The sequence below is a fragment of the Hemiscyllium ocellatum genome, chromosome 7 (genome assembly GCF_020745735.1).
Source record: "Hemiscyllium ocellatum isolate sHemOce1 chromosome 7, sHemOce1.pat.X.cur, whole genome shotgun sequence".
Classification (NCBI taxonomy): Eukaryota; Metazoa; Chordata; class Chondrichthyes; order Orectolobiformes; family Hemiscylliidae; genus Hemiscyllium; species Hemiscyllium ocellatum.
This window is the reverse complement of record NC_083407.1, coordinates 62,961,924-62,985,662: the sequence shown is the minus strand read 5'-3', so window position 1 is coordinate 62,985,662 and position 23,739 is coordinate 62,961,924. Positions and strand designations below refer to the sequence as shown.

General features: G+C 41.2%; 1 protein-coding gene across 1 annotated transcript in view; it reads left to right on the top strand.

The window, feature by feature from the left end:
* Nucleotides 1-23,739, top strand: part of myo3b (myosin IIIB) — a 568,489-nt gene that overhangs the window by 25,509 nt on the left and 519,241 nt on the right. The window contains exons 2-3 of the mRNA XM_060827913.1: nucleotides 13,763-13,943; nucleotides 16,839-16,973. Coding sequence (XP_060683896.1) covers nucleotides 13,797-13,943; nucleotides 16,839-16,973 — 282 coding nt within the window. The 5' untranslated portion in view covers nucleotides 13,763-13,796. The remainder of the gene's footprint in view (nucleotides 1-13,762; nucleotides 13,944-16,838; nucleotides 16,974-23,739) is intronic.

Here is a 23,739-nt window from a genome sequence, read left to right as displayed (position 1 = left end):
CATAAAGTCATACAACAGGGAGCCAGACTCTTTGGTCCAATTAGTCTCCGCTAACCATGTCTCCAAACTAATCTAGTCCCACTTGCCTGTGTTTGGTCCATATTCCTCCAAACCTTTCCTATTCATGTACTTATCCAAATGCCTTTTAAATATTAAAACTGTACCTGCATCCACTACTACTCCAGGCATTTCATTCCATGCATAAACCGCTCTGTGTAAAAAAAGAAGTTACCTCTCATGTCCTTTTTAAAACTTTCTCTTCTCACCTTAAAAATATGGTTCCTAGTTTTGCCGTTTCTTGATATCACATGGAATGAACTAAATTGGCTGAAGACTGACATCTAAGCTGCTTGGGTCCTCTGCTGGAGGCTCATTTAGCACCACTGGCTGAAGATCATTGCAAATACTTTGGCGTTTTGTGCTGATATACTGGGCTATGTCATTAATTGAGGATGAGGATATTTGTGGATCTTCCTCCTCCAATGACTTATTTCATTATCCATCACCATTCCTGACAGCTTACATCTGTTTGGTTGTGGAATTGCTTAGCTTTGTCTCGCAGTTGCTGCTTACACTATTTGGTGCACAAGTAGCCCGCCCTGTTGTGTAGCGTCACCAGATTGAAACCTCATTTTCAGGTGTGTCTGGCACTGTGCTTGTCTCGTTCTCCTGCACTCCTCTTTGAACCAGTGTTGATTCTCTGGCTTGATGGCAATGGTAAGGTGAGGGAATATGTTGGGCCATGAGATTTCGGATTGTGTTGGAGTATGTTTGGTTGCTACTTACGGCCTAAAGGCCTCATGAATGCACAGTCTTGAGATAGATTAGATTACTTACAGTGTGGAAATAGGCCCTTTGGCCCAACAAATCCACACTGACCCTCTGAAGAACAACCCACCCAGACCCCTTCCCCTCCGTTTACCCCTTCACTTATCCTGCACACATTTGGATTGTGGGAGGAAACCGGAGCACCCGGAGAAAGTCCACACAGACACCAGGAGAATGTGCCTGAGGCGGGAATTGAACCTGGGTCTCTGGTGCTGTGAGGCAGCAGTGCTAACCACTGTGCCGCCCATACTAGATACTAGATTTGTTCAAAATCTATTCCATTTTAGCACTGTGACATCCCACGTGACACAGTGGAAGGGATTCTCGAAGTGAAGATAGAATGTGGTCTCCGCAGAACTGTGCCTTAGTAACATTCACCATTATTGTCATGGATTGACAAGAATGAGGATGAATGTGTTTTTTTTTCTTATTGTTGGTTCTCTCAACACCTGCTGCAGACCCTATCCAGTTCAGTCAATATTGGTGCTGCCAAGCCAGTCTTGGTGGTGAATGTTGAAGTACCCCCACCCAGAGTACATTGGAGCATTGAATCAAGGGGGGTGGGGTAGGTGTGGTGCGGTGGGTTGGGGTTGGTTTATGTGGTAATCATCTGGAGGTTTCCTTGCCTGGGTGTGAACCGATGACATGAGATTTCTTGGAATCTGGAGTCAATGTTGAGAATCCGTAGGGCTTCTCCTTCCAACTGTATACCACTATGCCACCACCTCTGCTGAGTCTGTCCTGCTATGGGACAGGACATAATGAATGGTGGTGATGCTCTGTGTAGGATATGGTTCTGTCAGTATTGTTGGGACGGACCCGTAGGGCCTCGTCTCCACGTGTTCTTTGGAAGGAGAGATCACACCGGCTAGAGTTTGGAGCAAAAACACCGTTTATTACAGAATCAAGACTGGCAAGCTATACAACGAATTCAAGAGCATGCAATTCGTCGGAGAAGGCGTTCTGTCTTCCTCTACGGACCTGGAGCAGTTATACTTCGCGCTTCCTCGAGTTCCCGGTCAGGTTCCCCTCGTTCGGCTCTCTCATTGGTCGGTTCACCTGTCTGTGAAGGGATTAGTGTCTCTATTGGCTGCCCCGAGATACCTGTCCAGCTCCTGCTGTGCTGAACAATGGGTAGACATCCTGGGTTCAGCAGTTTCCGATCTTGTAATTTAAAAGTTTATTGTTTGGAAGGGTTTCCTCATTGCTATGCGCCTGGCTGTCTGGGCGTTCACAATAGTTCTCCATAGTTGAATATACAGGTATTATCATTTAACACAGGACCTGAATGAGTTTGACGTCAGCGGAGGCATTAGCAAGTACTTTATCAATCAAGTGTAGTATCGGTGCGATTTACACTATCCGATAGTTACCGGTTTCCTTTATTAACAATGAGATTGTAACAGGATGATCTGAAACTGACGGACATGTTCTAATCCCCAAGGAATGTGGCCTGCAGTGGCTGCGTTTACTTTACATGGCTGTGTTTTAGCTGGTACCTGACAGTGTCTGCTTTAATAATGGTGCTCCCCTCCCTAGCCCCAATGTAGGTACCCCGATAGCAGATTATCCCCAACAGTATGATTGTCAGACTGTTGCTTAACAATTCTGTGAGAAAGCTCTCCCAATTTTGGAACTATCCTCCAGATGTTTCTAAAGAGGATTTTGCAGAATCGACTGAGTTGTGTTTGCTGTTGTTGTTTCTGGTGTTTTAGTCTATGCTAGTTGATGCACCCAGTTTCATTCCTTTTACTTTTTAGGTTGCTACACTGCTTCAGAAGGCAGTTGAGTCAACTAGTTTTGATGACCCTTCCTTTAAAGGGCATTAGTGACCAGATGGGTTTTTCCAACAATCGATTTATAGTCATCATTAGATATTTAGTCCTGATTTTTATTGAATATTTACTTTTATTCCACCATCTCTCATGGTGGAATTTGAACTCACGTTCCCGGAACATTACCTGGATTACTAGTTCAGTGACACTACCTCGAGGTCTTTGCCTCTCTCAGGATTAAAAGGGGTTTCCACCAGTAATTACAGACTCCCACACTGAATACCTAATTTTAAAAGTGGAAAATCAATGGACTGTAGCATTTTTAAAAATCATATGTCATTACACCTTGGTGTACAGGTTAACACATGAAATTCTTTAGTGTGCCTTCATTACAAATTAAGATTAAAGCAAGGTAGCAATTATTTAGCATTTAGTCATAAATCAGACCAGAACTGCAAATTCTTTTGTTAAGACATTGCTGGCGCATACCCCTTTTAATCCTGAAGCAGGTGGCAAATTAGTTGATCTCATAAAGTAAACATCTTACAATGCAAGTACTTTCTCAGTCTAATTAATACATTTTTGATCAATATAGATCATCTGTTAATATTGATATTTCTAATATTTCATGCAGCAATAAATAACTCTACTGTTGAAAATAGTTCTGCACTTGTAACCTCTGAAGTGAGCATGAAGTAATGAAGCTAACTATCTAGTAATTTTATATGACAATTATTTTCATATTGTGTTCTTTGTTTTGCATTGCAGCTAAATTATGTACATATCATCATATAGAAGATGAGGGCATTTTAGCTACTAAAAGCACCATTTGACTTTATGTAAAGAGGCCTTGATGCTGCATTAAATTTTTGAGTCTATAAATACAACTGTTTAAGTTGCTCACAGTACTAAACAGGTGTGTTTGCAGCATTTTGAAACAGCAATGTTTGTCTTCCTGCAGTAGTCAGTAAATGTGACAGAATTGCTTAATCATAGTCTTTTTAATTGAACACAAATTTAACCATTTAAAATGTCAAATCTGACATTTTAATTTATAATTGAATGGAATTACTGAAAAGTTGGTTGTGTTGATTTACTGTTAATGTTACGGTAACCTACTATTTATGATGTCGGACTAATGATTTGATAAAGCATCATGAATTCAAATACAACCATTTACGGAATTAGAATCAATAGGTGAGGACATTTCTAGGCTGACATCAGAAAAGTGACAAGAAAAGAGCTGTGAGACAGCTCTCCCAATTTTGGAACTAGCCTCTTGATGAAGGGCTTTTGCCCGAAATGTCGATTTTCCTGCTCCTCGGATGCTGCCTGACCTGCTGTGCTTTTCCAGAATCACTCTAATCTAGACTCTGGTCTTCAGCATCTGCAGTCCTTGTTTTTACCTAAAGGAGGAAAGGAGCAGTGTTAGCCATCCTAGACAGTCCAATCAACATTTCATACACTGGGTGCAATGGCACATATTCTAATAGCAAATAATAATAAATTCAAAGTTAACAGAACAAATTCATACATTTAATCCATAGCCTTTAGTTTCATTTAAAATTTTCTAGTTTTAAACTTGCGCGTATAAATATCATTTAATATTTCCAATTCAGATTTTTCATTTCTTGAGCTCTGAAGAACTCATATTGAACTTGAAACATTAATTTTGTTTCTCTCTGTACAAATGGTACCAGATTGCTGAGTTTCTGTAGCACTTTGTTTTTAAGATTCCCATTTAGTTTCCTTTCCTAAAGTAATCCTAGAAGGACGAGCAATTATTTAAAGGTCCTAACGCTTGTAGCAAAATACTAATAATCTCTAATTGATTCCATTTTATTCAAACTTGAAGGCCTGAAATTCTATGATATGAATATAGTTAACATCTATTTCTCCATCTTCAAGATCAAACTTTGGCACCACAGTGATATGAGATGTTGCTTCTCAATGGACCAAGCGTCACCCAGGCAGTGCTACATGTGCACAAGCATCACAGGTTAATTGTAGAATTTGGATAGAATAGCATATGCCATATTTGAAAGCCTTTAAATTACTCTAAATGGGGGAGGATTGAAATCTTTATCTCCGTTGACAATTTGTGTAGTTTTTGCTCCATGGTATACCACATAATGTTTTTGTTGAATCACCTTGTGCATGCAATGCAATGCTGATTTCACAGATTTATAACAAACGCTGTGACTATTGAAGCCATTGAGACCATACTGCTGTTCAACTATCACAGCATCAACAAAAAGTCTGTCAGGACATAAGATTGTAGACACTGCAAATTCTAGTCCCTTCTACACAAATATTGTGATGAGTTTTTCTTTTCAAAAGAAGGAAGCTGAACAAAATAGGCAGTAATGGAATGATTTTGAAAGGCTACTATATGTTATAGGTTATAGTAGTTTCGGTACAATCCATCAGTTTTTGTTTTAAATGAGTCATTAATTTTTAGATGTTTCCAGAAGTGAAGGACAATCTTTGTGCTATCCACTGGCAAGCACATGTGCAGTATGAAAATGAATGGAAAATCCAGGATAGGTCTAATATTTAATCATCTCCAAGATCATGCATGGATGTTTTTGGCAGTCAGATGACAATTCTGCTATTGGAGACTTGGTAACTGTTCCGTCCACACTCATTACAGATTCCCAAATTATTAGGATCAGTACCTGTCATTTCATATAGCTTTTCCATTGTAAGTGATGACACCCTTGCAGGTGAGTAAATCCTGCCACAATTAGAACTTTGTAATGTGGTTTTAGAAATTGTGTTTACTGCATATTTACTTGCTTTGGAATGGCTAAGGCAATACATTTTTATTTTGGCTATTCTGTTTCTTTCTTTGTTACATATTAATGCGTTGGTTTGTCAAACTTTTTTATATGCTGACCTATTTCATTTCTTTTCCTTTGTGGCACATTCTAATTTTTATTTTAAGCAACTTACAGGTTTGTCTTTTTCTTGGAATTCTCCTCATGCTCTGGGGTTTGGAGGACAGGGAGGAATGCCCAAAGAATTAACAAAAGGCAGAGCTGCCTGCATTACAGGTGGACCTTCCATCACTTCCCGTTAGTCAATGGGATGGATATATATTATGTGTGTGTTTGTGTGAATAGACCTGCCATATTATTTGCATATTTTCTTGAAGATCTGTCATCTATATTTCACTGGGAAGTCAATGTTGTAACTGTGTTCTCTTCTGCAACAAAAACAGAAATTTCTGGAGAAACTCAGCAAGTCTGACAGCATGTGGAGAGAAAATCAAGTTGATGTTTGAAGACCAGTGATCCTTCTTCAGAATTGATAGTAGCTAGGAAAAGGTGATATATGTGCTGATGGCAGGTGGGGGGTGAAAAGGAGTGAGCAGCTGGGTTGTGTGTGTGTGTGTGTGTGTGTGTGTGTGTGTGTGTGTGTGTGTGTGTGTGTGTGTGTGTGTGACATGGTTAGGCAGACAAAGGGATGGCTGATATAAAGTATGGGAAGGAGAAAAGCTGATTATGGAGACAAGGAGTCACAATTGGTGAAAACTGGTTGTCTGTGCTGAAAACAGACAACATCATGACAGAGCCTGGGGTGTGGGGTAGGTAAAAGACAATAAAGGAGGTGTTCAGGTTCTAAAGTTATTGAACTCTATATTGAGAGTTGAAGGTTGCAAAGTTCTCAGGGGCAGGATGAGATGCTGTTCTTCCAGCTTGTCCTGAGCCTCACTGGAGCACTACAACAGGTCCGAACATAAATGTTGACAAGGGAGCTTGGTGGTGGTGTCAGAATGGCAGGCTTGGGTCAGAATGCAGGTGTTCAACAAAGCAGATACCTAGTCTGCGTTTTGTCTCCCCAGTGTAGGGTAGACCACATTATGAGCAGCGAGTACTGTAGAGCAGATTGAGTAAAATGCAGATAAATCACTGCTTCCCCTAGAAGGTGCATCTGGAACCTTTGGTAGACAATAGGTGCAGGAGTAGGCCATCCTTCGAGCCAGCACCACCATTCATTATGATCATGGCTGATCATCCTCAATCAGTATCTTGCTCCTGCCTTATCCCCTTAACCCTTGATTCCACGATCCTTAAGAGCTCTATCCAACTCTTTCTTGAAAGTATCAAGGGACTTGGCCTCCACAGCCTTCTGGTGCAGAGCATTCCATCCACCCCCACTCTCTGGGTAAAGAAGTTTCTCCTCAACTCTGTTCTACCCCTTATTTTTAAACTGTGTCCTCTGGTTCAGGACTCACCCATCAGCAGAAACATGCTTCCTGCCTCCAGAGTGTCCAATCCTTTAATAATCTTATATGTCTCAATCAGATCCCCTCTCAGCCTTTAAACTCAAGTGTATACAAGCCCAGTTGGTCCAATCTTTCAGCATAAGATAGTCCCGCCATTCTGGGAATTGACCTCGTGAACCTACTCTGCACTCCCTCAATAGCCAGAATGTCTTTTCTCAAATTTGGAGACCAAAACTGCGCACAATATTCCAGGTGTGGTCTCACCAGGGCCCTGAACAGCTGCAGAAGGACCTCTTTGCTTCTATACTCAACAGTGAGGAAGGGTGAGGTAAAGGGGCAAGCGTTGTACCTTCTATGATTGCATGGGGAAATATTGGGAGTGGAGGAGGATTGGATCAGGGTCCCTCAGATGGAATAATCCCTGCAAAATGCTGATAAGGATGAGGAGGGGAATATGTGTCTGGTGGCATCCTGCTGAAAGTGGCAGAAATGGCAATTTATGATCCTGTGAATGCAGATGTTGGCGGGATGAAAAGTGACATTATCAGTTGCAAGAGGGAACAGAAGGGATGAGGGCAGGAGTCTGGTTGGACACTTGCTAAAGCCCCTGTCAACCATGATGGTGGGGAATCCTCAGTTGAGGAAAAAGGTGGACAATTCCCCAACTACCCACCTCTGCTGCAGTTTGATTTTCACAGCTTGGCTTCAAATTTGACTTCGTATTGTCTGCTTTTTCCTTGCCAGGCATGACATTGTGCCTCGAAACAGGTATCCATGTCACAGACATAAAGTTACAGTTGGGATTTTGGTGAGGGTGTTAGTATGCGTGCACAGAATGATTCCAAAGGAGTGAACTATAGGATCTTTGTGAGGTGTGCACTGTGTAATTCTACGTCAACGGTAGTTGTACCATTTTAGAGTTTGGTTGGTGTGGGGCATGGATCTGACAAGGGAGTCACGGACGGAGTGGTCTGTCTGAAATGCTGATAAGGGTGGGTAGAGAAATATATCCAAGGTGTAGGGTCTGTTTGTAGGTGGCGGAAGTGGCGGAGGATGATACAATGTACATGGAGGTTTGTGAGGTCGAAGGTGAGGACCAGGGGAGTTCTGTCCTTGTTGCATTAGGAAGCTTGGGGTTCAAGGGGCAGAAGTGCAGGAAATGGAGGAGATGTGCTGGAGGGCATCGTCGACCACGTGGAAGGAGAAATTGCGGTCTTCGAAGAAGGAGGCCATCTGAGATTTTCTGTGGTGGAATTGGTCATCCTGGGAGCAGATGCGGTAGAGGCGGAGGAATTGGGAATAAGGGATGGTGTTTTTACAGGAGGCAGGTTGGGAGGAGGTGTAGTCCAGGAAGCTGCGGGAGTCGCTTGGCTTGTCTGTGGTTAGTCAGCCCCTCCAGTGCATCTCCTCCATTTCCTCCACCTCCATTCTTGAACTCGACACTTCTCAACGCAGTAAAGACAGAACCCCCACCCCCACCAGCCCTCACCTTCCACCCCACCAATCTCCAGATACATTGCATCATCCTCCGCCACATCCGCCACCTACAAACAGACCAACCACTAGGGATATATTTCCCTCCCCACCCCTATCAGCATTTCAGAGAGACCATTCCCTCCTTGACTCCCTTGTCAGATCCATGCCTCTCTTCGCCCCCCCTCCCCCCGCCTCGGGGCACCTTCCCCTGCCACTGCAATAATTGCAAAACGTGCCCCCTCACCTGCATCCAATGCCTCAAATGATCCTTCTACATTGAACAGAAATTTACCTGCATTTCCACAAATGTCATCTACTGTATTCGTTGCATCCGACATCGGGGAGACAGGATGCCAACTTGCGGATCATTTCAGAGAACACCTCTGGGACACCCGCACTAACCAACCCCACCGCCCTGTGGCTGCACACTTCAACTCTCCCTCCCACTCCAGCAAGGACATGCAGGTCATGGGCTGCCTCCATTGCTAAACACTAACCACCTGACGCCTGGCGGAAGAACACCTCATCTTCCGCCTTGGGACCCTGCAACTGCCATTCACTACAAAGCCACTGACTGCCATAGCTACCTTCACTACACCTCATCACACCCCATGCCCTGCAAAGATTCCATCCCATTCTCCAAGTTCCTTCGCCTACATCACATCAGTTGAGATGGTGCCACCTTCAGTGCTGCTGATATGTTTGCTTCTTCCATAACCATGGCTTCCCACCCACTATGGCTGACAGGGCCCTCAACCACTTTCAACCTATCATCTGTGCTTCCACCCTTGCAGCTTCCCATCACTCACAACAGCATGATTGGATCCCCCTTGTCCTCACTTTTCAGCCCACCTTCCCTTGCATTAAAAGGATCATTCTCTGCCACTTCAGCCAACTCCAGGAAAATGCTACCACCAAATGCATCTTCCCCTTACTCCCTCTTCTGCATTTTGCAGGGATTGTTCCATCTGGGACACCCTCGTGCATTACACAACCACCAACACACCCCCTTCTCCATGGCACCTTCCCATGTAACTACCGAAGGTGCAACACCTGCACCTTCACCTCCTCCCTGCTCACCATCCAAGGACCTAAACAGTCCTTCTAGGTGAAGCAGTATTTCACCTGTACGTTCTCCAATCTTGTGTATTGTATTTGCTGCACACAATGTGGCCTGCTCTACATTGGAAAAGCTAAATGAAGACTGGGTGACTGCTTTGTGGAGCACCTGCGGTCTGTGCACAAGCATGACCACGACCTTCCCGTAGCCGGACATTTTAACACAGCATCCTGCTCGCATGCCCATTTGTCTGTCCTCAGCATGCTGCAGTGTTCCAGTGAATCACAGCGCAAGCTGGAGGAACAACATCTTATCTTCAGACAAGGCACTTTACAGCCTTCTAGACTTAATATTGAGTTTAACACCTTTAAATTGTGAACAATTTCTTTCCTTTTAGCTTGTTACATCCTGTTATCATGCCCTCTTTTGCACAACTACCGTCCCCCTCGCCTTCCACCCAGGAGGACTGTTTGTCTTTTCAAGTCTGGCAGGAGACACCTCATTGTTCTGCCATTCTTACATTCCAATCACTTAATCTGAACTATCGATATCTTTTCTCCACCAGTACTCTACACCCACTAACCTCATACCCCACCCCCACACAAACTATTAGCATAAATGTTGTCCCCTCCACATTTCGCTTCAGTTCTGATGAAGAGTTACCTAGACTCAAAACATTAGTTTGCTGTCTCTCCATGGATGCTGTGTGACCTGCTGTAATCTCCAGCATTGGTTGTTTTCAGTACAGATTCCGGCATCAGCAGTAATTTGCTACTAGGAACCTTGTCACCCCTAACATTACCAGTATCCCAGTCTATATTTGGGTAATTGAAATCTCCCATTCTAGCAGCTCTATAAAGTTGACATTTTTGTAATTTTGCAATAGATTTGTTCCTGTATATCCTTTCCACTTGTTGCAGTAGTTAAACTTTTTTACCTTTGCTCCCTCCAAACCCTCTGAGACATTCTTTTTCTCCACTCTGTTACGCTCCTTAACTAATACTGCTACCCTCCACCTTTCCCTTCTTTTCTGAACACCTTGTACCCAGGAATATTTAAAATCCAGTGTTCATCATCTATGAACCAGGTCTCTGTTATCATCACAACAGTTCAGATGGCAATCTGCCTACAACTCCCGATCTTATTTGCTATACTCTCTGCATTCACATACATGTAGTACAACTTTGATTTAGATTTCATTACTTTCTCCTTTTACTCCAACTTCACCTATTAACTTGCTATTCTCTGTGCTAGCCCTGGCTGTCTCTCTAAGCATTCTGTGAATCCTGGTGATGTTCTCTAATATTCTCTCTCGGTTTCCACACTCCTGCCAAGTTAAAGTCTTGCCAACTGTGCAAGCAAAATCCCCTGCAAGGAACTCTGGTCCAGCTCCAGTCAGGTGCAACCCAGGTACCAATAAACCCAGAGCCAGTCCCAATGTCCCAGCTATCTTTACCTATCCCTCCTGCACAATCTTTCCAGTTACGTTTTATCCTTCTATTTCTGCATTCAATTGCAATGCATTTTGGTACAGGGTGTAATCCAGAGGTTACTGTATTTAAGGCTTTGAATGTTCATTTAGCCAGCTATGTAGAAAATTCTGATACAAAAACTGAAATTGATGATGCAACGGAGCAGCTCTGGCAGCATCTGTAACAAGAAGATGGAATTAATGTCTTGAGTTTAGTGACTCTTCATCTAGTGAATTACCCTGGCAGCGGGGGGAGGTGGAGTGGCAGTATTGATGAGTCTTGTAGGAGATGCTGTGGTTCTGGATATTCCAGTTTTGGACTGTACATCCTTGGGCAATAACAATCTTAAGTTGATCAGCTGTCAAGCAACAATGAGGGCAGTGGGGGAGTGCTGCTACTTCTGGGGCAGTGCCTCAGTGATCCTAGAAATGTGTTAGAGGTCAAATATTGCTATGACACCTCTGAAAGTCTCCTTGAATACTGGCATGAGCAGTTACATTGGCAGCATCCTGAGCCTTACTTCACTTAGAGCTTCCACTGTGGCACTTGGACGTTTGATGTCTTGAGTTTGTGCTCAATGTAAGCCAACTCATTAGCCTTTAGCTATTAGCTATGTCATGTAAGTGTTGGGCATTGGCATGACTTTTTTTTACACTGGGCAGAATTGGCTCCAAACTATGTCTATGTGTTGGTGCTGAACTCCTTGTTTATATTGACTGTCTTCTAGAATGCCTGCCAATATTCCATGCTCCCTGTCCTGGTTTGAGTTTATTGATCTGGTAATTCACCAAAGGCAAATCCTGTCCCCAAATTAGCCTAAAATAGACTTTTCAGTGTCTGAACTAGTGGCTACCAATGTGAGAGCGAGATAATGGTGTTTCTTTATCACTGTCTTTCTGTTTTCTAATTCTTTTCCATCAGTGTCTGACCACTTTGCAGTTCTTTGTTCCTTGTTCCATTCAGATACCAATGTTGATTGTGAAAAGAGAAAGGGTTAAGTATGTGGGATACACTAAGATCATTTGCAAGTGTAAATCAGAAAAGATTTTAGGTTGAAGGTTAATAGTGATATGACCAGAAGAGTAAGATTTGATCATACTTATTGTATTTTTAATGCTGTCTGCAAAGAAAGCTTACGTTATGAAATAATGGCTGTCAGATTTCCCTTCCTGTTTGCAGGTTTTGGCAATAATTTTCAGCCTTTTGGATTGGAGTAGCTGGAACTGTGAAAGTTGTCAATTTCTTAAGGTTTTATGCAATTTGGCTGTTTTCAAATTGCCTCGGGAAATATCTGGCAGATCAGTCTGACTGCAGTATAACGATTTCCACGGAAGATTCCTGTTATGTCCTAGATGAGCATTTGTGTTTGTAATTGTTCTCTCTCTGAGACAACCTTTATAGTTATTCTACAAATCGGCAAAAACTATCATCAAGGGACTGTGAATGACACTCCATTCGAAGATGTTAACAATGTCTTCCTGGTTATTCAATATTGCTTGTTGTTGGAATCAGCTCTTTTTAAAGACCATTTTATCTTGAGTAGGACATTAGTCTCAACACTCTGTGTTTGGAATGTCTGGTCCCTTTATGATGATTAAGTTACTGAGGATGCTGCCTGGAAGAGGAACTTTGTTTTTTAGGTGTTTTTCTTAAATGCCGTTGAAGGAGTCGACAATGAACTCCATTTGACTGAGTGCACATATCATCTGCATACTGGAACTCTGATTGAATTGCAATGATATTGGCTTTGGATGGATTTTTTATGTTAGACAGCTATGAATGCTCTATTGCTGAATATATTTAAGCCAGAGATATTTTTGGTTGCTCAGTGAGTCACAGAGGTAAAGGGAGTGGGCAGGAAAATGGGGTTGAAGCTGATTGGGCATGATCATGTTTAATAGAGCAGGTTCATTTGATCTACCACTGTTCTATATCCTGTGGTCTTTTGATTACACCACTGCAGGAAATAGTTTCTCTGTATCTATCTTTTTGAATACTTTATAATTTTGATAGTCTTTTAATTCAGATTTCACACATCCACTGTATGTTGCTTTTGAATTTGCAATATTCACGATAACTTTCAGAGATTTGAATTTTGGGAACTTTTAATTTTAATAGTGAATTGTAGAGTACAATACTATCTTTTAAACTTGGATTAAAATTTTAAGGGCCCCTGCTATTTGGTTTGCAGGCATGTTAGGACCTGTAAATTTCCCTGGGAAGTTTTCTCACCATCCACTCTTAACACTTTTTCAATCGTAATGGGGTGGGTGAACCCTGGGGCAATTCAAATTAATGAACATGCTGCCTTCAAGTTTTGAGGCTGGTGGCATGTGGATGGGCTAAGTTGGTGTATCAGCCCAGCATTTGCCTCAATACCTACATTTTCTAGATTCGGTGACCTTTTCTGCCTCCCTGTCCACCACCACCACCTCCTAAAATATCCCAGCCTTTACACCAAGAACCCCTAACCATCTCTTGCTCCAAGGCCTCCCCTTCTATCCCTACTTCAAGGCCTTTATATTTACCTCCTCCTTGGCTGTAGGTCTTTAAAATCTGAGAAATCTGAGGACTAAGTGCATTTAGTTCCAGCAGTGGCCATCACTCTGTGGTATTGCTAGGACTATGGAGCCATCAGTCAATCCTTGGTGAGGTTTGGAAGTCTTACTGCCAGCCATTTAGCACTCCGAGGAGTGTTAATGGCAGTGAGACAGCATGCATTGTGGAGACATGTTCTTTGCTGACTCTAACTGGTGAAATGAGAAACCTACACATTCTTCTACATTTAATCATATTAGTAAGCTTATTTTGTTTCTAAAGGTAAACTGTTTCTCAGTCACGTCTAGAGAAAGACCAACATGAATTGATAACAGCTTTAAGTCTGATTTGAGATATTAACCCTTTATATTTGTTCTTCCAGAAAATTGTTTTATGGCTCCTTCCAAAATACTAATATGATTGGACTTGAGACATTGCCAGATCCTACGGATATCTGGGAAATAATACAGACAATCGGAAAAGGAACCTATGGAAATGTCTACAGAGTTTCGAATAAGAAAGATGGTAGCCAAGCTGCTGTCAAAGTGCTGGATCCCATCAGTGTTAGTATTTAGAAATTTTTAAATCTTGTTCATGACTTTCTAGTATTATGAAATTCTGTATTTGCATTGTATCTAATAAACAATATGCATTCTTCAAATTTCCTTTCCAACCTGTCTGCATCCTTTTGACAGGGTTGACCTCACCAGGAAAATTCAATCATGGGGGTGACCAATCAGAGGAAGGGAATGCTAGAATCTGTGAGGAGCTACGTTTTCGATCTCAAGCTGGTTTTCTCTCACTTTCATTCCTGATGAGTTCACTGATTTGGAGGAACAGTGAGCTGTTTGAAGTGGCGATGTTGAATTGGTCATTGGGGGTTCCTTTTGTTGAAGCCAGGGCTGAGAGGGTGGGAGGGCGTCTGCTGGAGGAGGAGACAGTTGCAAGAGGGGTGGGGGGTGAAAAGACGGAGGTTTCAAAAGGGGTATTGGGGAAGGCATGCTGTATGAGGGGATGGGTTCAGCGGGAGCTGCAAGTGGGTAAGAGGGAAGTAGCAATGGGAGGAGGGTTTGAAAGGGAGGCTGCACAGGAGACAGGGTTTCAAGCCTGTCAGCAAAGGAATACTTGATTACCAGGGAGCCAGAAAAACCTGAAATCACTGAAGTAATGAATTTCATGAAAGTGAGTATCAAATCTCGAGCTTAAAGCTGCATTGGGAGGTAGGGGTTTGTGATGAAGCAGCTGCTTTTGTAACACAAGCTGACAATTGTTACTATTTAGTTTGAGGTTGAAATATGATATTGAGTAAAACAGGTAATAACTGCCCGATTAAAATTTTCCAGCTTTGCACATATACAATAGACACACCAGTTATGATCTTACCAGTCTGTGGAAGATGTATTTAAGTCATTTTTTGAATATTGGAGTATGTCAGCTATTTTGAAGAATGTTTGTTGCTAACTTAAGCCTATTTTCTTGTGCCAGTTTAAATTCTGTGAATTTCTTTTTTTCCTTGTGTGTTGTGCCTTTGAATACAATTGAGGCTTGATAATTTTTGAAGATGTGATGAATTATTTTATTTCTGCATCTGTGGATCCATGTACCCTACAAATCAACCCAAATTTTAAAGGTATTATACTCCATGACTGTGTTACCCAAGAAATTAGAATAATGAACATGGATGCTAGAAATATGAAACACGAACTGAAAATGCTGGAGAAACTCAGCAAGTCTGGCAGTGTCTGTGGAGAGAAAACACAGTTAATGTTTCAGGTCCAGTGACCCTGCTTCAGAACTGGAGCTGAATGTCTCCAACAATTTCTGTATTTGTGTGCAATAAATTAGGTAGTGAGAATAAAAAATGAGTCCCTAAAAACAAAATCATTGTGCCCCAAAATCAAAACTTAGCCTGTAAAACAGTCCTCAGCGGTGGGGTGGGGGAAACTCTTGACCCCTGCCTTCAAACAATATCTCTCCAACCCCAAAGCCCGCTGTGATATCTGTGCTGCTCTAATTCTGGACTCTTATGTTTTCCCAATCACAATTCCTCCAGCTGTGGTGGCCATGCTTTCAGTTGTTTCAACTCCAAACTCTGGATTAACCGAAACATACCTTTTCAGTCTCTTCACCTCACTTTCCTCCTTTAAGACATTTGTTAAATTCAACCTCTTCTACAAAGCTTTAGGCCATCAGGTCTAAAATGTCTTTTTGTATGGTTGTGTCATATTTTGTTTTATAATACTCGTGTGAAGCAGGATGCTTCATTATTTACAATAGTTATAATAGTTAACTATCTTATATACATCTCAATTGTTGTTTGTTTTAACTGAAGTTTATTTTACCAATATTTTCTTGTTCTAATGTATGCACTTCAGTTAATTGTATTGCTACACTTGTACTTCTGTGCATACGTAAACTTGTAGTAGTATGACCCAGGTATTTGCCAAACTAAGTAGAAATTTTGAATAGACAAAAAGTCAATAGAATTGAAGCCTTTGGTCCTGTTATTATCTCAACAACAACACCAATTTGCACAGTGCCTTTAACATCTAGAATGTCCCAAGGTGCTTCACAGTGTTGTTATAACATAAAATATCAAATTAAGCCACATAAAAAGACATTAGGACAGATTACTAAGTTTTGACAATGATATGTTTTAAGCATTGTCTCAAGAAGTGTGGAATATGAAACCAACAATGCTTTCAGATGTTGCATAGGGCTCCACAAAGATGAGAACAAGGAGGTGCCCAAAGAACTTAGGAGACACCATGTCACCAAATCTGGAAGAGGAGTAGAACATTGATAATTATGAATGTATCAAATTTATACCCTTAGTCTTACAGCCATACACATGGGGTGGCTCAGAACGTCTGTTAGACCCTGACATGCTTGATATTGCTCTGTAGATTCCACTCAAAAATACAACTACAGCATTTATATAGAAACCTGTTGTCTGACTATTATTATAGTTGTCAGTGAGTAGCTGCAACACAATAATTTAATTCAGAGTCTGTGGAAAGAATTGCTCAAATAATATGCTTCTGCTGAATGCGATATCAAAGCAACTGAATTTGATGTTATAAGAAAACATCCATTGTTACATCTGGGGGTTTCCTGCATTCATGTGAATCAAAAATAGATCGTGCACAAAAGGCATGCATAGTGAGCCTGACTAGTTTCTATACAATCCTCAAGTTGATAACATTCAATTTATGCCAAAAAACCCAGCTATTATTCATCAACAAGCACGTCCCCTTTTTTCTGTAAAAAGGGGAAAATAAATGTAACTTCCTTTTTAATCTTTAAAATAGTGATCGGTATCAGAACTGAATAAATTATGTGAACATATTTATTATAATTCCAAAGATAGTCTTGCAATATGACAGTTATACAAAAATCTCATCCAGGTTATGTGTTGTCCTAATTTGTGTAATCATTTATTTTTACCATTAATTCAGGTTGTTGATGAAGAAATTGAAGCAGAATATACGATCCTGCAGTCACTACCAAATCATCCAAATGTTGTTAAATTTTATGGAATGTTCTACAAATCAGACTTAAAATCTGGTGGTCACCTGTGGTTGGTTCTTGAGGTAAGGAACCATTGACTCAGGATTGCTTTCATAAAAGACTATATAGATTAAAAAAAACACAGACTGAAGAAACTTGTAATGATGTGAAGTAAAAAGTATCTTTGGCAATATTGACCAGATTAAACGTAATCTTTTAAAAATATCACAATTGTTCAACATTTCTCCATTAACAAGTTTTGGGAAGATTTGTAGCTCAGGTTGAGGTTCTGAATGTAGGTTTGATCGCTGAGCTGGAAGGTTTGTTTTCAGATGAAGCAAGATGGCATGGCCCACTTTCTATTTATGTGTTTAGGTTTTCTTGGTTGGTGATGTCATTTCCTGTTTTTTTCTCGGGGTGGTAAATAGGATCCATGTGAACGTGTTTGTTGAGAGAGTTCCGGTTGGAATGTGTTGTCCCAGTTAAAGTGGAGTCCTTTTCTCTTCTGTATATAAGGATACTAGTGAGAGGAACTAAGCAGAGCAAAGGAAAATCATCTATACAGTATATTAAAAAAGAATGAGTACCTAATGAACACAGGAGAAAGTGAGGACTGCAGATGCTGGAGATCAGAGCTGAAAATGTGTTGCTGAAAAAGTGCAGCAGGTCAGGCAGCATCCAAGGAACAGGAGATTTGACGTTTCGGACATAAGCATTCCTGAAGAAGGGCTTATGCCCGAAACGTTGAATCTCCTGTTCCTTGGATGCTGCCTGACCTGCTGTGCTTTTCCAGCAACACATTTTCAGACCTAATGTACACAGTCCACCGATTTCTCAGCAACAAACCTAAACAAGCAGACAAAACAAGTCCAGAATCCCTCGCCACTCTCCCCTACACCAAACAGTGTACTCCGTTCTCTTGGCATCATGGTAGCCCACAAACCCACTAACACACTAAAACAGCAGCTAATGAACTTGAAAAACCCTATACAGACAACAAGCAAAACTAATGCCATTTACAAAATACTTTGCAAGAACTGTAACAAACACTACATTGGACAAACAGGCAGAAAACTAGCGTTAGGATACATGAACATCAACTAGCCACAAAAAGACATGATCCTCTCTCACAAGTATTCTTATATCTGGATAAGGAAGGACACCACTTCGACTGGGACAGCACATCCGTCCTAAGACAAGCCAAACAGATACACGCATGAGAATTCCTGGAAGCATGGCATTCCAACAGAACTCTATCAATAAACACATTGACCTGAATCTCATTTACCACCCCCTGAAAAAAACAGGAAGTGACATCATCACAAGAAATGACATCACCAACCCAAGGAAACCTAAACACATAAATAGAAAGCGGGTCATGCCACCTTGATTCATCTGGAGGCTCACTGATGATGTTACCTAGTATGGTGACGAAACCCATCCACAGATGGGTGAGTCCCGAACCAGAGGACACAGCTTAAAAATAAGGGGTAGGCCATTTAGGACAGAGATGAGGAGAAACTTCATCACCCAGAGAGTGGTGGGTGTGTGGAATGCTCATCCCCAGAAGGCAGTGGAGGCCCAGTCTCTGGATTTGTTTAAGAAAGACTTGGATAGAGCTCTCAAGGATAGTGGAATCAAGGGTTATGGAGATAAGGCAGGAACAGGATACTGACTGAGGATGATCAGCCATGATCATAATGAATGGTGGTGCAGGCTCGAAGGGCAGAATGGCCTACTCCTGCACCTATTCTCTATTGTCTATTGTCTATTGAAACTTCTGAAAATGAACCTTCCAGCTCAGCGAACAAACCTACATTCATTTCTCCATTAATATTGGTATCAAGTTATAGTGTGCATTATTAGGAGAAGGACTGGTAATTATTGAAAATGGCAAAGACATTGCATTTCACTCTAGCAAAAGTATGTGGATGAACAATCCATAGTTTTTTTATTGTAAGGATTTTTCATTTTTGTGTTTTTAAAACTGGAGACTAAAGTAAATGAGAACTTTCTAAAAACTAGTGTTTGAAAGAGCGGCTGCAGTTTTTTGAAAGGAAATAACCTGATCGCCATGGGACATATTGTAAACAATTGATCGATCCAACAGCAATTGAAGTTCAAATTACAGATGATCTTGATTTGAGGCTATGTACTGATACAGTTCTTGTTGCCAATGAGAAGTTGATCAGTTTGTGGATTAGTGACAGTTATGCTTGCTAACAACTATGTGATTGGTTCTTGGGTGGCTGAGCAGCTTAGAGCTGGCAACAATTTACAGAGACATGGGGAGAAGACAGGAAGTACGTGGGCATATCATCTTTCAGCCAAGAAGCTGCCTGTTCTCTGCAGTCAAAAACTGAAATTAATCTTGAAGAAAACAAGTTACCTTTCCCGCAAGCCTTGACTTTTGACTTGATAAATCAGAGACACTTTCCAAGTGAGTTGGCCACTCTGTAGATCATACAGACCAGTGGAAGCATCCAGATGATGCCATCTGAACACCAGTTGTCTGGCAAGTTGAGGAAAGATCATCTCAAATTGAAACTGGGAAGCAAAGACCACTGAACTGACTTTCCAGCTCTTTTTCGCCTCGAGCAATAACCTACATTTCCTTTTTTGTCCTGTATGTATTAAAGGGGAGTTTATAATGGGATTAGAATTTTAGTTAGCAGTGCTTTAAGCCATTGATTTATCACTATATTTTCCTGTAGCTATGGTCTAGTTACTAATTACTGACAGCTAGAATTGGGCTACGCATTTTAAAAGAAAAGCTTTTAACATTTGGTATAACTCTGTGAATTGCGGGGCTCAGTTTATTGCCTGCTACCCCAATGAATTAAAGATGACTGATAACTGTACAGAGTTACTCAAGATATAATAACATAACTAAGACCATAATTCCACATGGAAACAGGAGTACGCCAGATAGCTTTAGAAGCTTAATTTGCTCTTTAGAACAGTTATGACTGAACTGCAACTGAATTCCTCATATCACTCTTTGTTCCTATCTCTGAATAGAGGGGTTCTTGACTGTGTTGCTGTTGAAGCATTCTGTCGGTGTTAGAAAATCTTTTTACCCCTCTTAACACAATAACCAATTTTCAAACAGGAAAAGAAATTGCATGTCCATGCATGTTTCATCTTTGTCCATGTAATTTTGATACTTTCAAAGATTCACTTTTTTCAACTTCAGGACTGCATTTGAGGTATAACTCCATTTTCAGTGCATGTAAACAGCAATTCAAATAGCTGTCTTTATATTTTATTAGATTTTCGGGATTAATTGTGGTCTTGAAATTTTACTGTCTCCTCTAGTTCCTCATTGTCCATGAGTACTTATAATTTAACTTGATGATAATTGTTTTCTCTAACTCTGGGTTTTAGAGCTTAGAAGCTGATGGTTTATTTACTATATGTTTTATTTGATTGATCCTGTTCATTGTAAATTATCTGCTTTGATATACCTTACATAAGAGAATGTATTGTGTATCTCAAGAACATGTATTGCTGGAAAAGTGCAGCAGGTCAGGCAGCATCCAAGGAGCAGGAGAATCGACGTTTCAGGCATGAACCCTTCTTCAGGAAACGGAAGCCCTTCCTGAAGAAGGGCTCATGCCCGAAACGTCGATTCTCTTGCTCCTTGGATGCTGCCTGACCTGCTGCGCTTTTCCAGCAACACATTTTCAGCTCTGATGTCCAGCATCTGCAGTCCTCACTTTCTCCTATCTCAGGAATATGTCAATTTCTGCATACTAATTCTAATTAATGCATTAATGCAAATTTTATACACAACCCAAGAGATATACAAAGGTATCTTTGCCCCTACCAGAATGGTGAGAAAAGACTATTACCCTAGCCTGAAATGGATGAACATGCTTGAAAAAACACTGGATGCACCAGTTGGATGAATCATAGAGTAGTTCCAGTACAGGAGGCCAATTGGCTTGTTGTAATTGGTGCCAGCTGTTTGGAAGAGCATCCCTCTAATCTACCTCTTCATAATTCTATCTTTATTTTCACAATTCTATTTTGAAGGCATTGTTTGAATCTACCACACTGGCAGCTGAAGCATTCAAGATGTTAGCTCCTCACTGTGGGAAAAAAAATTGTTCAAAAAATTAATTTGTGGGATGTGAGTGCTGGCTGAGCCAAGATTAATTGCCTATCCCTAATTGCTCTTGAGATGGTGGTACAGAGCTGCCTCCTTGAGCCAGTGCAGTCCATTTAGTGTAGGTAGACTCACAATGCCGTTAGGGAGGGAGTTCCAAGAATTCGACCCAGTGACACTGAAGGAACAGTGAATACATTTCCAAGTCAGGATGATGAATGGAATGGAGGAAAGCTTGTAGCTGATGGTATTCCATTATATCTTTGGAAATAAAAATACATCACATCAACCACAGAACTCTTATCAACTGTGTGTTACCTTTAGACCCATATGGCATAGGAGTGGAACTAAGCCATTTCACCCATTGAGTCTGTTCTGCCATTCTCCAAGATCATGGCTGATCTAATAATCCTCAACTCCATTTTCCTGCTTTTTCCTCATGATCCCTGCTTCTCTTATTGATTATAAATCACTTTATCTTTGCCTTGAATATATTTTATAACTCAGCCTCAACAGCCTTCAGTAGTGAAGAATTGCACAGATTCACTGCCATCTGAAAGAAGAAATTCTTCCTTACTGTACTGTTAAATGTGGATCTTTTATTCTGAGATTATGCCCCTAGTCTGAGATTGTTCCAAAAGGGAAAACAACATTTCCACATCTACCCTGTCAAGTCCCATAAGAACCTATATGTTTTAAAAAAGAAATCACCTCTATTCTTCTAAACTCTAATAAACTCAGGTCCAACCTATTCAACCTATCCTAATATGGGAAACCTCCATACCCAGGATCAATTGAGTGAACCTTCTCTGGACTGCTGCAAATGTGTTGCTGGTCAAAGCACAGCAGGCCAGGCAGCATCTCAGGAATAGAGAATTCGACGTTTCAAGCATAAGCCCTTCATCAGGAATTCCTGATGAAGGGCTTATGCTCGAAATGTCGAATTCTCTATTCCTGAGATGCTGCCTGGCCTGCTGTGCTTTGACCAGCAACACATTTGCAGCTGTGATCTCCAGCATCTGCAGACCTCATTTTTTACTTCTCTGGACTGTCTCCAGTGGCAGTATATTACCCCTAGCTAAGAGGATCAAAACTGTTCACAGCATTCCAGCTGTGATCTGGCCAGTGCCTTGTAAAGTTTTAGCAAGATATCCCTACTTTTGTACTCCATTTCCTATGAAATAAAGGTCAATCTTCTATTTACCTTATTTGTTACCTGCTGAACTTAAATGCCAGCTTTTTGTGGTGGTGCATGCATGAGGACCCCAATTCTTTGTGCTACAGCTTTCTGCAGTCTTTCCCCATTTAAATACTGTTCAGCTCTTTTGTTCCTGTCTAAGTGCAAACTTCACATTTTCCTGCTTTTGTGTTCCATCTGCTTAGTTTTTGCTCACTCGATCTGTCTGTCCCTGTGCAGATTGCTTGTGCCTTCTCATATATTTTGTCATCCCTAAGTGTGGCTTTTAGTATATTCACTTTCCGCATTCAAGTCATGAGAATATATAAATAAATGTGCCACGGACAGAGATCCCTGTGACTCTTTATTGATTCAGGTTGTTATCCTGAAAATGCCTCCTTTATCCCATCCTTTGCCTCTGTTAGTTAGCCAATTCCTCTAACCATGCTAATAGAGTATGTCCAACACCGTGGGTTCTTCTTATGTAGCCTAAGTTGTGGTATTTTATCAAACATCTTCCAAAAATTCAAATATATTCCTTCCTGTTTATGTATCTTCATTATCACCTCTTCAAAGAATTCTCATAATTTTGAGACATTATTTCCCCTTCATGAAGCTACGCTCACTCTGCTTGATCCAATTATTTATTTCTAAATGCTCTGTTACTATATCCTTTTATCATATTCTGTAAGATTATCCCAATAACAGATTTATTTACTCCCTCTTTGTTGGACCAGCAATGTAGGCTGGATTGTAACACCTACACCCTCTCCAAATTCACAGGAACTGTATATTTGAAAGTGTGGGGCTGGTGAATATACAATGCAAAGCCTTCCTAATGCCTCCTTGCCCAGGCCAACCTGCCTTCCATTTTATGGTAGGCATTGGAGGCATAAGGAAGCTACCAGTCAGCTAATGGCCATTTAAGTGCCTTATTCTTCCCCGACTATTTTACCCACGGCTAAGGAAGGCCTATTCAAACAGGTAGCCTGGCAGCTTTCACTGTGTTACCAACTACTGTGTGCTGCTGTGCAAGAGGGACCTCCTTTGGTCGGGCCCAAGTGCTAATTGGAAGCAAATTGCCTCTCCCCACCAATAAGATCATGATCCCTCATGACTGTCTTCCTCTGGCCTAGGAAACCAGGCCCCACAGTCATCCTCAAACAGTGGCTCTTCAGGACCCACTGACACCTAGATGTAGCTGCAAGTTCAGTCTGCATAACCTCTCTCAATCCACATTCTGCCAGCACTTTGCTTTTTATTCCATAACCTCTTTGTTAGTACTGCCTGCAGTGGCCATTGGTTCCAGATGAGAGTTTAGAAGTCTCAATCTTAACAGTTAATAATGTTTTCTTGTAAAATGGCTATGAATGAGATCCATAAAAACCTTTCATTCAGGGTTCAGGAAATTTGCATTCTGTATAAGCTGTATTTTTGTTGAGTCAGGAATACTCCATGCAACATTTAGAAAGGGCAGTTGGGACCCCAGATGTAGAAGTCTTATCCCTGTTACCCTCAGATCCTATTTGTACAAGCAGGGTGACATGACTCTCAATGGCTG